General features: G+C 52.8%; 3 protein-coding genes across 3 annotated transcripts; all 3 read left to right on the top strand.

Annotated features, from left to right (window-relative positions):
• Window positions 1-391: 391 nt before the first annotated feature.
• Window positions 392-3171, top strand: KVR01_002807 (uncharacterized protein). The gene is made up of 4 exons (XM_044781901.1): window positions 392-1261; window positions 1364-1828; window positions 1897-2606; window positions 2671-3171. The coding sequence occupies exons 1-4, from the start codon at window positions 1140-1142 to the stop codon at window positions 3039-3041; spliced, it is 1668 nt and encodes a 555-aa protein (XP_044647822.1). The 5' UTR covers window positions 392-1139; the 3' UTR covers window positions 3042-3171.
• Window positions 3172-6519: 3348 nt separating this feature from the next.
• On the top strand, window positions 6520-8107 carry KVR01_002608 (uncharacterized protein; the record flags this gene model as incomplete). The annotated part of the gene is made up of 7 exons (XM_044792961.1): window positions 6520-6629; window positions 6683-6968; window positions 7033-7213; window positions 7310-7569; window positions 7635-7794; window positions 7899-7961; window positions 8037-8107. 7 exons carry the CDS (start codon window positions 6520-6522, stop codon window positions 8105-8107), a joined length of 1131 nt encoding a protein of 376 aa, XP_044647623.1.
• A 1718-nt stretch (window positions 8108-9825) lies between these two features.
• KVR01_003385 (uncharacterized protein) lies at window positions 9826-11512 on the top strand (the record flags this gene model as incomplete). Its single annotated transcript, XM_044783694.1, has 4 exons — window positions 9826-10161; window positions 10630-10738; window positions 10917-11021; window positions 11145-11512. 4 exons carry the CDS (start codon window positions 9826-9828, stop codon window positions 11510-11512), a joined length of 918 nt encoding a protein of 305 aa, XP_044648400.1.
• Window positions 11513-13569: the final 2057 nt, after the last annotated feature.

Below are 13569 nucleotides of genomic sequence, written 5' to 3'. Positions count from 1 at the left end.
CGCACGCCACCGAGGACGACAAAAAAGAGAGAGACCTTTGCTTTATTACGGCCGTGTCGCAAGTGGGACACACCGCAGCCGGTACGGCGGTTCCGGCATGAGGCCCACGGGCCCACGGGCAGCCGCAGCCCACGAGTTGCACGAGATCTCAATTGTTCCTTTTCTGCGCCATTGGAAAAGGGGCCCATCTGATGATTGATGGTCGAGGTGGTCTGGTTTGGGCCAAATTACCTAGAGCCTCACAACGATTGGGCCCGCTTCGACTCTTGCCGTGGCCTTATTTCCTAGCGCATTCTCGCACTCGCACTCGCACGCACTACTAGCTGGGGTCTGTCAAACCACGCTGCCCCGTTGAACCTCATCCTTGTTACCGTATAATCCTGATGAGGACGGCCAGCATTGGTCCAGCAGCCGGAGCTATGCCACATACCACTGGCCTGGGGGCTTATTAGTCCGGTTGGTGCATCAGCACTACTGGCGAAAGCGAGTGTGAGAGGAACTTGCCGCAAAATCGGCCTGTCCATGCTCACCATCATGTGGGTTGGCGCAAACACAGCCCTTTACTCTTCACTGTCCCCTTGTTGCCCTTCGGCAGCTTGTCCGGCCACCATACCAATTGAGGGATGCTTTTGCCCTGGGCCATGTGTTTGACACATGCACGCACTAAAAGAAAGGAGCAAGCAATTCTGCCGGTCGGGCACCGGGCTTTGAGTTGCTGCGAGGGGATGGGGCTCACAGCCTAAGCTGCCTTCTTCCTGCAGCCCAATGAAAGGAGCAATAGACCTCGCCCTAGCTTTTGCTAACGTGCCTCGCATACTGCTCTGAATACCTAGGTACAAAGCTAGCTGGTTCCCAGGGACACCTCCTCTCGTCTGATCCCACAGGATAGATCATGCCGATCTCCAGCTCGAATCAGGCATCATGTCCTATATCATCAGAGCCTCTTGCTTCCAGAGAACAAGTCTTGACAGCCGGCAGAGGTCTCATGCTTGAGTTCCACAGGATATACCTACTCAGATCTGTCTCAAGACCGTCCACAGTGCAACCACCGTCCGTATTGCCCACTATTCCCCGAAGCCTTACACTGCCCGTCGAAAACTCATAAGCTCTTATCCCGTACTGTCTTAGAACTCGACAATATGCCGGCTCAAGACCCGTCTCCTGCGAGTGAGGCGGACCCAGCCTCTCGGCCGCCCGAAGACGATACTCATTTCCGAGAGTCGAATATCCCGCCGTGGCGATTCGCATTCCTCTGTGTTGGGTCCGTTTACCCACCCTCCCCCCCCCCCAAAAAAAGAGGCCCTTACAGGGGAAAACAGAAACAAAAGAGTCCCAACAGTGCCGTTGCTGACAAGTTGCTCAGCCTCTGCCTTGGCTTATGCCTCTCTATGATCGACACTAGCATAGTCGCAACCAGTTTGTATACCATCGGCGAGGAGTTCAACGACCTGGAGCGGATCAACTGGGTCGCCCTGGCTTATACGCTTAGCTTCCTCGGATCTGCCGTGTTCTTCGCGCGGATCACCGACATTGTCGGCAGACGGAACGCCTACATTGCCGCGTTTCTCATTTTCTTCTCCTTCTCACTTGGCTGTGGCTTCTCGCAGAATATGGACGCCCTGATTGCCTGTCGAGCACTCCAGGGCATTGGGGGGTCAGGCTTGTTTTCGGTGACAATGATTATCTTTCCCGAGATGTGCCCGCCAAAGTCCCGGAACTACATAGCGCCCCTGATCGGAGCAGTCATTTCAACCTCTGGTGTGCTCGGTCCTATCCTCGGTGGTCTGTTCACTGCTTACACCACATGGAGATGGGTCTTCTGGATCAAGTGAGTCGCCCATTCGTTCTTCACTTAGCACACAAGTTTCTCAGTGCTGGTTCTGACTCTTCGCATAGCGGTCCTATTGGATTCGTATCCATGGTTTTCTTCTACGCCTCGTGGCCGAAGGCCGAGTTCCTCCCTACCATCCAAAGGCGTTCATGGAAAGACCTGGATTTCCTGGGGTCGCTGTTGGTTGTGTCAGCCGCGGTCCTTATCGTATTTGCCTTCCAGGATGCCGGGTATAGTCACGCAGAGAACCCTTGGGCGAACGCAACTTTCATCGCACCCCTGGTAGTTGGACTCATCTGCTGGATTGGTCTATTTGCGTGGGAGGCTGCCTTCGAGCATTTCTGGAGCAAGAAAATGGCAGCGTTGCCTCTTGTCCTGTTCCGAAACCGCGTCTTTGTGGCAGCCATCCTGAATACCATATTCCTCGGGTTTGCCTACCTCGCCACACTCTACGCCGTGCCCCTTCGCCTTCAGGTCGTCAATGGCAAGAGCCCCGTCACGGCCGGTGTTATGATGCTGCCTATGTTGGGGGCCACCGGTTTCGGGAGTGCTATCGCAGGTGCCCTGAGCAGCAGACAAAACCGACTGTCCGAGACCATGACGGTTGCCTCTGTTTTGGTGACACTGGGACTGGCCCTCGAGACAACGGTCTCGGACTCTTACGAGCTCGAGCCAAAGTTTCTGGGCTTCATGGTGTTCATCGGGCTGGGATATGGCATGATTACGGCATCTGCAACCATGTTTACATCCCTAGAGGCAACCATCGCTGAGCATGGTAAGTTTGCACAGCCTCTCCCCCATGTGGCACCACAGTGACAGCTGACAATGCACTGTCGCAGCTCCAGCGCAGGGAATCATAGCCCAGTCTCGAATGCTCGGAGGCAGCATCGGCATTGCAATGTCCACGGCGGTGCTAGCGGTACAGCAAAAAGAGCAGCTTGGCAGCACGATCCCACCAGAAGGACCTGCCACCCTGGCTTCCACTTCGCCAGCCGATATCCGCAAAACATACAACGACGCATTCACGCAGACGATGAAAGTGTGCGCCATAATTGCAGGAATTGGTGTGCTCCTTACCCTCGGCACGTATCGCCGCAACAGAGGCTCCCTGGACGAGCAGAGGGGAGAGCAGGTGCGCAATGAGAATCAGCGGCGTGAGGCCGAGAAGAGCACAGCGTCCGGAGCCGTGGTATCTCAGTCATCTGCATAAACAGACAATTCCCTTTGATAATTTTTTTATGGTTTTTGCGCGCATTCTAGGCGTCCGGGGCGGTGATGACTGGACAGTTTACAATGGATATGCGGAGTCGAGAATACCCCTGTTGCCTTTTGTATTTAAGTTGGTGGATGAAACTCATGATTGAACTATTTTGACAGGATTTAGAGATTTCATATTCCAACTAAGTTCTCTCTCGAGCTTCTTGATCGTCCATATTGAATATCGCGAACCATCTCGCCATTGTATGCAATTTCGCGGTGTGAGTATCGACAGTACGCCCAACAGGTGGACATCGATCACTTCTAGTTGCGCTATCACGGTGACAGAAGATTAAACCATGTGCTTAGAAAATATCGCGAATGCCATCAAAAACAACACTTGCAGGTATGTTGGTATCTACATGAGACAGGGAAGCTGGCAGGCGATTGCACAGCCGCATTTCCCATAGCCGCACTCCAAGACTTTGCACGCAACAACTTCTCTCGATTTCCTATTTTTCTTCGACAGTCTTCGGACGTATACAAGGTGGAAGAGAACATATCAGTTATTTTTCGATATGGAGAGTTCACTTGTCACAGGTCATAATATATAATATCAGTTTGTGCAAATTTAAAAGGCCTCAGAAGACAACGAGGAATACCCAGTAGTCCCTTGTGTAGATGCGCTGCCTGTATATAGCAGACACCACATTGTTTGCCGAGTTCGACTAGATAAGTATCGCGGTTAGTTTGTATGCTTAGATTTGTGCAGTGGAGTCGGTCCGGCCGCTTCGTCGGCTTCGCCCCCCCCCCCAAGCCTTTCAGGAGCCTTGTTCTCGACACCACAGTCTCTTCATCTTGGCCTGTTAATCGCCTCTTCTTTTCTCCTGGTGCAGATTCGAGCTCGAGGTGATAATCGGTAAGGCAGTGATGGTCTGAAAAGTTAAAAAGCGAGGATGATAGGTGAGTAGTTGGGAAGCTTGGGTATAAGACATAAAAGTCTCAACTTAGAAGCCTGCTTAGGTACCTAGGTATGTATGCTTAGCTGATATAGATATATATAAAACACTATGTTTAATAATTAAGTATTAGGATAGTTATAATATATTTATCTTAAATATTCTTATTTAATAAAGAGACTAAATATTTATACTTATAAAATTAAAGAATATATTTATATTAAATAATTTAAAGATTAAAATATTTAAATTAATATTAAATTAATTATTTTATAATTTTATTTTATAATATATTATCTTAAATAAGGTTATCTTTAAAGTAGTTATTTTATAGAAGGTTATTTTATAGGAGGTTATCTTAGTAAGTTATTTTAAAAAGTTATTCTATAAGAGGTTATTTTATAGGAGGTTATCCTATAGGAGGTTATTCTGTAGGAGGTTGTCTTATAGGAGGTTGTCCTGTAGAAGATTCTCTTAGAGGTTGTCCTTAGGTGTACCCTCCGTTTTTGTGGGTGTGAATATCCGATCTCTTAGTAAATATATGTTGTGTATGAAGTCATAGACTTGTCAAGCTGTGCAAAATTTCGGGAATACCTAAGGAAGCCTCACTTTCTTGGCAAATCCCGAGGTCACCTAGATCAGAACGAGCCCCCTTGAGGAGAGATATATTATTTCACTAACAACACGCCCTACGGCTCCATGCAGTGTCAAGGTCGGGTTCAATTCAACCTTCAATCTCACCACTTTACTGGCGTGTTTGGGTATTCTGCGGGATTACTAGTAGTAGGTGAAAGGTGTCGTCGCCGACAGCACTCCGAGTCGGCTCTGACAGATAAAGAAGCTGGGATTTACATACAATTTTGCTTCTCGATGGTTCCAATTATTAGAATTGATGTCCATCAGACAATGAATTCGACTAAAATTCTCTTTTCTAGCTGAGTCACTTTTGCTGCTCGAAGGCTGTTGTTAGGCTATGAGGGTTGGACTGTCCAGAGCGATCGCGCACAAACGGTCTGTATAGTTAATTTCACGAGAGTCTTGCCACTCCAAGGCAACTTGAAGAGCTGCACATTACTTCTAGATATCCTATGTGTACACTAAGACAAAGGGCCTGCGAACAACTACTGCCAAAAAAAATATATATACTGCGTGAGGCGGCTCCAGATTGCTCTTCAGATTTCAGGAACTACTTCCCGGGACTTCAGGACTGCATGGCTCCTGGATCAATCACAGTCGGTGCAGACACAGGTTTGGCATTTAATAATTTAGTGAGATCGGGAGAGGCCGATGTTTTCCTAATAATTACCAATATACTGTGTAAGATCTAATTGCTTCTCAATCTGAGGCTCAACGCCGTGTCACTCGGTGGTACATAAATTCCAGGCCGTGTAGATTTCGCCCCTGAACGGCCTCATGTGTGGACTCAGGTTGTTGTTTCAGCGGGACCTGTACATTGCTCCATTGCTCCACGCAGACCGCATTTGTCCAGCTTCGTAAAGGGGCTAGATGTCGGATTTACGGACGAGACCTCTTTCAGTATGAACGGTGCGAATTAGCTGCAAGTTATGCTTGACGTCCTCACTCAGCATGGAAGCCAGCGAGTATCCCAAGGGCCTGTCGTCTCCAACATGATGAAACGCTGTGGTCGGATTTATTGGCTGGAATAGTTGCATTCTGTAGCTGGGGATAAAGATTTTCCCTACCATGTGCATTTCATCATTGCCTGAGCGGTCAAGTGCAAGTGGGTCTGCAAGTCTTTTGCACGCAACATAGCGGAATTAGCAGCCATGTCAACTGGTGTTGCTCCAGGTGCAGATCTCTGGCATACGAGAGAAGCCTCCACCGTCTTTCAGTAGTCTTGGTGAAACAAATCTCATATTTCCGATCTCATAGACTCTTAAGTCCGCAGGCAAATATCATATCTGAAGCGACTACATAGTATCCACCTAGAGTGGCAAAATCTGAAGGTGGGTCCGTACCTAGGTATATCTCTCGCAGAAACCAGCGGATTTAGTCGTTGGTGTTCATCCCAAGCGTTGGGTCCTTGAGTGTGTGCTGCTGTGTGAAGGAATCATAGACGTATTCAGAAATACATGGCCTCATAATGAAACCATTCACCCCTCTTCGATACACAGAGGAGTCTCCGTAATTTGTTTAGTATGTCCAGTTTATCAAAGCACATATTTCCGAAGTGGTGGACTCAAGTCCGCAGGTGATAACACGCATCAATTGAATACATCATGGTATCCACTGGAGGTACTACCAGCGAAGAGCGAAGAGCGAGATCTTGAAATTTTCCTATGTGACTTATCATCAACAGGGATGATTGATCATCCGAGGAAGTCAGTTCTTGAACGTCTAGTACGGCTGTTTTGTGCTTGGGTTTAGAATATCTATATGAACTTCAGGCCTTCACATGACGACCTTTTCCTACAAAATTACTAGGGAGTTGTTGATTCCAAAGCCTCCCGCTGAGAGGCCAACCTGCCACGTACAAGACGAGGACAGCCTAGACGTACGCCACCAGCAAAGATGACCTCCAACTATCATCCCAACAGCAAGGTAGCTTTTGTTACTGGTGCCAATGGGATCACTGGAAACGCCATTATTGAGCACCTGATTCGTCAGCCTGCGTCTGAGTGGTAAGTCTCGGAGTTTCCGCCGGTCTCAAAACATAACTGATCAAACGTGACAGGTCCAAGTTTGTGATCACAACAAGACGTGTTCCCAAATGGCCACTATGGCAGGACCCTCGCATCAGGTTCATTGCCCTGGACTTCCTCAAGCCTGCCGAGGAGCTTGTCGAGCAAATGGAGCTCCTGTGCCGCGATGTGACACACGCTTTCTTTGCCTCCTACGTCCACGAGACCGACTTTGCGAGGCTGAAAGACTGTAACGTGCCGCTGTTTAAAAACTTTCTCGTGGCTATTGACCAGTCTAGCAAGTCTTTGCAACGAGTCATCCTTCACACTGGAGGCAAGGTATGAGGGACACTCCATCCAGTACAGTCCGATGGTGAGTGCTGAACTGACATGACGCAATCAGAATTACGGCGTTCATCTTGGTCCTGTCGAGGTTCCAGTCCATGAAGGCATGGCTCGGTATGAAGACTTTGGAGAAAACTTCTATTATATCCAAGAAGACTTCATGTTTGAGTTGGCCGCCAAGCGCGAATGGCATTGGAATATCATTCGGCCCATGGGCATCATCGGGTACACACCTGCAGGTATGTGCTGCGTGTTTTGATCTTCCTTGCTTTAAGTTTGTTTTCGATACTGTTCCGTGCGAGTAAACAAGGATAATCTAATCTTGAGAGATCTAGGCAACGGAATGTCGATGGCACTCACTGTGGCCATTTACTTCCTCATTTGCAGGGAACTTGGGCAAGTCCCAATGTTCCCAGGGAACAAATTCTTTTACAACGCCGTTGACGACGCGTCCTACGCGCCAAGCATTGCGGATATGAGCGTCTGGGCTTCTACCAATGAGCACACCAAGAACGAGGCATTCAACCACAACAATGGAGACTATATCGTCTGGAGGTACTTCTGGGCAAAGCTCGGCGGGCATTTCGGAATGGAGGTCAGTTATCCGTACATATTGGACGTCTTGATTGAGGGGGGGAAAACTAATTTGGCACTCCTCAGGTGCCGGAGATCCCCGACTCAGCGTGGACAGCCAGCGGAGAGAGTCATAAGTTGGAAAGTCAGATCAAGATGGTAGAATGGGCCAAGGACAAGAGACCCGCATGGGAACGAGTAGTGGCGAAGAATGGTGGAAATTGTGAGGCGTTTGACTGGGCCACCTGTAAGCATCACTTTTCACCTTTTACGGATCCCCGTCTTTCATGTTTTGGAATGTTCTAGAACACAACACTTGAGGACCCGTAGCAGGACTAACTTCACCACTAGGGGATATTCTTGACTGGGGTTTGGGTGAAGGCTGGCTGGCCATCACTTCGGTCGCGAAGGCCCGCAAGTTCGGATGGAAGAGATTCGACGATACCTATGATACTTGGATTGAGACATTTCAGTCCTTCGAAAACGCAGGCGTCCTCCCGATGAGCACACCAATCGAAAAGAAGGCAACAGGCCTTCGTCCCCATCCTGGAGGACGCTAGCTGGTAGCAGAGGAAGGAAGCCTTTTGCGAGTACCACCCTCTTTCCGCGTTATCTGGCAGCACTTATAACAAGAAATTTTCTTTCAAATAGTATAAGACAAATAGAACTTGACACATTCCACCCGTCTATTCCGAGATCTGTGACTCTAGGCAATTTGTTTGGTTGAGAGATTCGAAGGACTGATGGTAGAACGCAGCCTACTTGAGAGGATATACAAGGCTGCTGGGAAACCATACATTCTGAGAAGCAGAACTACACTACACGCTGGAATTGCGATCATGGACTTAGCCCGATTTCAGCTACAAGTTTGGAATGCTCTAAGACTTGGTGCAGCTGGCTCGAGCTGGTTTTGTTTCTTCTCCGTACACGAAGTTCGAAGCCACACGGCGCCTTCATACAGTGGCAATCAAACCTCAAGACCCAGCCTTTGACAAACATGCAATGCCGATTGGTTTAAAAATGGAAGCTTTGGAAAAACTGAATCCGAGCGTTGGCAGTTTGCTCCCATTGTACACAACACGATACGATTGAGCTCTGAATTGACCAAGCTACGGGAATCTGCTGAGTGCTCAATAGACGCGAAGATGTGTTGGCTGTGGAATTTTACTTGTACAATGCCGGCGGCATTGCTCAGCAATACGAGAATGCAAAAAAACCTGTTCTAGTTGCAGAGGCTCTGCTCACTGACTACGTCGGTATAGAACAGGCGTTGTTGTCCAAAACGCGGAACTCGCCGCTCTGTACAACTAACTGCATTGTGCCTGGATTGTAAATTGCTTCCCGGAGATATACTGACACCTCAGCGTGGGCCAGGCCTGCGCGGTCGGGTCCTTGACGGTGCCCGAACGCCAGCCCATTTCTACCTGACACAGGCCCAACGAAGTTATTTTCTCAAAAATCTCCGGCCAGGTGCCTGAGCTTTCAAATGAGGTTCCCGCGGATGGTGAGAAAGCCGCGCGACTAGTGCGGCTCCCCAACAACCCCGGCCCCTCGAGCCTGCATTATAGGCCAGGCCACACCCCCAACCCCTGACAGGCAGGCTTATGAAAGGTCTCAGTCAGGCAGGCCTGGCAGGGCGAGAGACCGATGGCGCCCCCAACCAAGGTCCACCGGTAACCGGGCTGTCGGGGACTGCATACAAGAGTTCTCGACCGGGCTGTGTCAGATTGATTTGGGCCTGCCATGCTTTGGTCTGGTGGAACACTTTGTCATGCCGTATGCAAGCCACATGCCATCAATATGCGGACACACGCGTGGCTGCGACAGCTCGCTTGAGGGGAGCAACAGTTGTCGCGCTCGCTTGGGTCTGGAGAGGGGTTGGGAAACAAGCAGCCGATGATATAATTTTCCTTCTTTTCTCTGGGTCGGGTTGGGCTGCGTGTGCAGTAGCCCGCTGGATAAACACGCGTTTCAACCCATTGCCTGGCGTGCGATCCTCCCCCCTCCCCGTAAAGGACGAGGGCCATCTTTCCCGTACTTTGGCTAATCGGCCGCCCTTGGCCGAAAGAAGCAGCTATCCCCCGGTCGTCACCAACACTCTCGGCATCGCCAATGGCATTGGCCACGGCAGTGGGCGAGAAAAGGCGGGGTGGCAGCATGGGTTTCTGCATCCTCCAGATGAGGGTCCAGAACTCTATATCGCCGGAGCCCGGCAGCCTCCCACGAAGCTTTTGGCCAAGTGCAGCAGGATCCAGGCGAGCATGGACGAAACAGGAGCATGGCCGGGCTGGTATATAGGGGTGGCCCCTGTCGGATTCCGCCGAGGAGCCCGCGCCCAGGCCGCTGCTGCTGTTGGTGCGAGGGAGCATACTATGTAGTAGGTCGAGTGCCGGCATGGGCCTTATTAGGTAGTGCGCAGTATGGGTCAGGATGCAAGAGCGACTCCATCAAGCCTCACCGGTCAACAAGAGCCGACAGCAGCGCCTTGTCGAGTGCCGGCATGACAGACGACCAACTGATCCAGATTAGAGGAGAGCATGTCCAGATCGGACTGGTGCCCGCCCGGGCGGAGAGGGTAGAAACAGCGGCGAAGACCGCTGCACAGCAGCTGCCAGTGCCAGTGCGGTAGCATTGTGCTCTCCACTCACAGACAGACAGACAGCATCGGATGGTTCGACCTGTTGTACTGTACGTACCCGTCGGCTTCCGGAGGCTGGAGCCGGGCATTGTCAAGACGCCGTGCCTTGCACGTACGTCACGTCACGTACAGGCGAGCGAGTCGGAAGGTGCTGCGCATATGAGGAGACAAAGAGGTCGCAGCAGTCAATCATACGTGGGCTGCTATGGATGGGGTTGGACCCGTCCGAGGGCGAGGGCCGTGGTCCGCCATGACTTGTCAGGTGCCAGGTGGTTTAGTAGTTTGTGTGCATGTCGTGTGTTTTTGTTGGTTCGGCCCCGTCGAGAGACACTTTGGATGGCTGATGGCAGTGGTAGAGCCAGCATATGACAATAGGACGTGTCTGTTATAGGTGTCACGCCTGGGCTGGCTTGGCTGGCTGGCAGCCTCGCACCCTCGAAGCAGGGCCGAAGTTCCTGGAGGTCTTTGCGGCGCGGGTATGATTTTGCGGTCATGCGGGCGCGTGCGCACAGCCTGGGCCGGGCTGCCAGGCTGCCAGGGCGACACGGCGCCCGTCCTTCGAGAGGCTGCCCGAGTGCCAGGCTGCGCGCCGGCGCGTACTCGGGTTCACTCGCAGCCCTGCCCTTCCGTATGCCCGTAGCTTGTGGATCGTCACAAATTTTCTCAGTCAAGTGCCGTTATCGGTTAGGCCAGAAGACTAAAGCCGTGATGGCAGGATGGCACCAGCCTAGACGGGCAGTTCAGCCGGCCACGCGCTTGTCTGTTCTCGAAGCTGCTTCCCTGGCTGCTCCCCTGGCCGCTCGATGCTACCCCTTTTCGCCCCGCAGGGTACGGGAGTACATACCTGGCCAGGTACCGCACGCCCCTGCAGGGCAGGGATACGCCCCGCATTATGATGGGGCAGGTGCACCAGATGTCCTCACAACGTCACATCTCATATTGGAAGGACGGGAATCTAGGTAGCGACGACCTCTCATTCACGTCTCGCGACGGGCCGCAACTCCAGATTGCTCCAGGAGTTCATCTCGCCCTGCTCCCTGTCGATCGTCCCAGGCCTGGGAGTGCCTTCCCCAAAAACCGACCCCACTCTCCGCCTGGCCCCCAATCGCAAAGCTTCCATGGCTCGTCCCCACCCCACCCTTCCCCAACACTACCCCAAACCCAACCCTCTTCCCTGCCCAAGGACCTGCATCTGCCCTTGCGCATCTGGCCCAGGTACCAAGGTATCGTGGTATCCAGCAGGAACTTCGGGAAACCAGCCTTCTGCCAAGGCAACCTCAGGGACCTGATGATGGGTTTTGTGGTGGAGGGACCCTCGGTGCTCTAGCCAGACCTTACCTCACACCCTCGCAGGATGGCCCACACCCTCGCACAAGTCGCACCGGCCCCGCAAAACGCCATCCAGACTCGGCCAAGCTCTTGCTGTGATCAGCACGCGCATGCTACCTTTAAGCCTCCTCGACGCCGATCGGCCTGTCTGACCTGCCACGCACCACGCTGCCATGCTGCCCTGCCAATGCCATCGCAAAACCGTTTGAAGATTCCCATGCCGCTCGGGGAAATTCCATCGAGCGTGTGCGCGCAACACAAGTCGAAGCACCGTGGCTTGACTTGGCGGCACGCACACCAGCCCAGTAGTGCACACAGTAGGACAACTCCAGACCGACTCGCAGCAGGGAGGGGGCCAAATGTGTCACCTGCCCCCCATCTTGACGCCCTTGACCTGCCAGCCTGCCATCACGCCCAATGATTCAGACTTAGGCGCCCGCACCCGCCAGCGTACACGTCGAGTCATGGTCTCGAAGAGGAAACTCGTTCACATCTCTCGTCCGGAGGTGTACCCGGATCCCACCAGACCGGCGCCGAGCACCCTTGTGTGTCCTCCTCCACCCGCTGCCAGCAAGGTCAGCCGGACAAGGAAGCCAGTTCCACTCACTCACCTCCTGCCGGCCGGCTCCCTTGCCACGGCCACGACATGGTTTCTGTGGGCAGGATCGATAGGCTTCTCTCCACGACGGCAGGGAAGATCTTCGCCCCAGTCCGTCGTGGAAGGCTGTGATCTCCACCACCACCACCTCGCACATCTCCTTCGTCTCAGGCAGCCTCGGGCCCCCCTGGGACGGTACAGGTGGCCTCCTACACTACATGCTCACCCGCCATGCTGGGTTCGTAGGAGGCGAGCCCAGGTCCCCGACCTCAACGCCACTGGGACAACGGACGAACCCAGGCGACGTTGAAGGGGGCTGATCTTTGTCCAGACGGGGTTAATCCCATGAGGGCCTCCCAGCAGATGATCCCCCGCGGAAGAAAAGTGAGGAGGAGGAGGGGACCATGCCACGCAGATAGGACCTACCTACTGCCTGACTGGCCTATGAGCACGGCGCCGTACCGCAGCAAGTGTAGATATTTGCCACTAATTAGATGAAAGGGGCACCAGGGAAGCCCTCCCTCGCCCAACAAGATAGGCTCGCCTCCTTCGCGCGGCCCATCATCGAACGCAACCGCTGTGGGGATGACAAAATGCTGACGAGGCGCATAGGAAGCAGGGCAGCAGTGGAAACACCAACGCCGGCCCAGGGGGCAAGCATGCCAGGCCTCTTGGGCTTTCCTTCTTTCCTGGGTGCACGTCCCCTCCCATCTAACTAGCTTCACGGGAATATACAAAAAGGAGATCAAGAGTAAAAGTCCATGCCCTAGCCGCACCGCAATCTCGCTACCACATGGCGTCCGCTGTGTCTCACCCACCCTGCTTGCTTTTCCCTGTCTCTGCCAATGTCTGTGTGTAGATGACGGGTGGGTGAGTGGGGGGCCGGCGGGACGGCTCAGCAGAGATCCCGCCCCGATATGAACATGCACCGCTTCCCCATGGGGAGCGGGCAGCGGGGCACCACACAACCACCACCACCACCACCACCACCCCATCACCATCTTGTTTGGTGGCGTCGCAGGCTTGCATTGGTGGGGCAAGAGCTGGCAGGCAGGGTGACTTCTAATCAAAAATAGCCAGCCCAGTGCGCGTCCGCTGCCGCGCCAAACCCAACCAGCCCCCGCCACACGCAGCACAGCAGGTGTCGGACCTGCATCCTGTGGTTCAACGCATACAGCCTGGCAGGAAGGGGAGGACAAGTAAGTACCTAGGTAGTGAGTGGTACCTACCTATAGTATGACAAGCAATGTCGATGGCAGCATGGCTGTGTAGAGGTGGTACAGTGATCCACCATTCATTCACCCACGCCTTCGCGGCCGCGGCCCTGTCTCACTATATCCGGCCGAGTGGGTGTGAGTGACGTGGTCCGGAAAAATACATCCACCACCTCAGGTGGGAGGAGGCTCGCTGCGTTCCATCACTTGTGAACCTTGGCTGGGCTCGGGGCAAATTTTTTG

Source organism: Diaporthe batatas (assembly GCF_019321695.1).
Source record: "Diaporthe batatas strain CRI 302-4 chromosome Unknown Contig00003, whole genome shotgun sequence".
In the NCBI taxonomy this organism is placed as follows: Eukaryota; Fungi; Ascomycota; class Sordariomycetes; order Diaporthales; family Diaporthaceae; genus Diaporthe; species Diaporthe batatas.
Note: the sequence above shows the minus strand (reverse complement) of the source record. Positions and strands in the feature narration are given on the sequence as shown.

Excerpts from the sequence above, each read along its gene's own strand:
- KVR01_002807 (XM_044781901.1), top strand. The coding sequence starts at position 1,140 with ATGCCGGCTCAAGACCCGTCTCCTGCGAGTGAGGCGGACCCAGCCTCT. Across the intron at positions 1,262-1,363 it reads TTCGCATTCCTCTGTGTTGG|CCTCTGCCTTGGCTTATGCC; the intron begins GTCCGTTTACCC and ends CAAGTTGCTCAG. Across the intron at positions 2,607-2,670 it reads GGCAACCATCGCTGAGCATG|CTCCAGCGCAGGGAATCATA; the intron begins GTAAGTTTGCAC and ends GCACTGTCGCAG.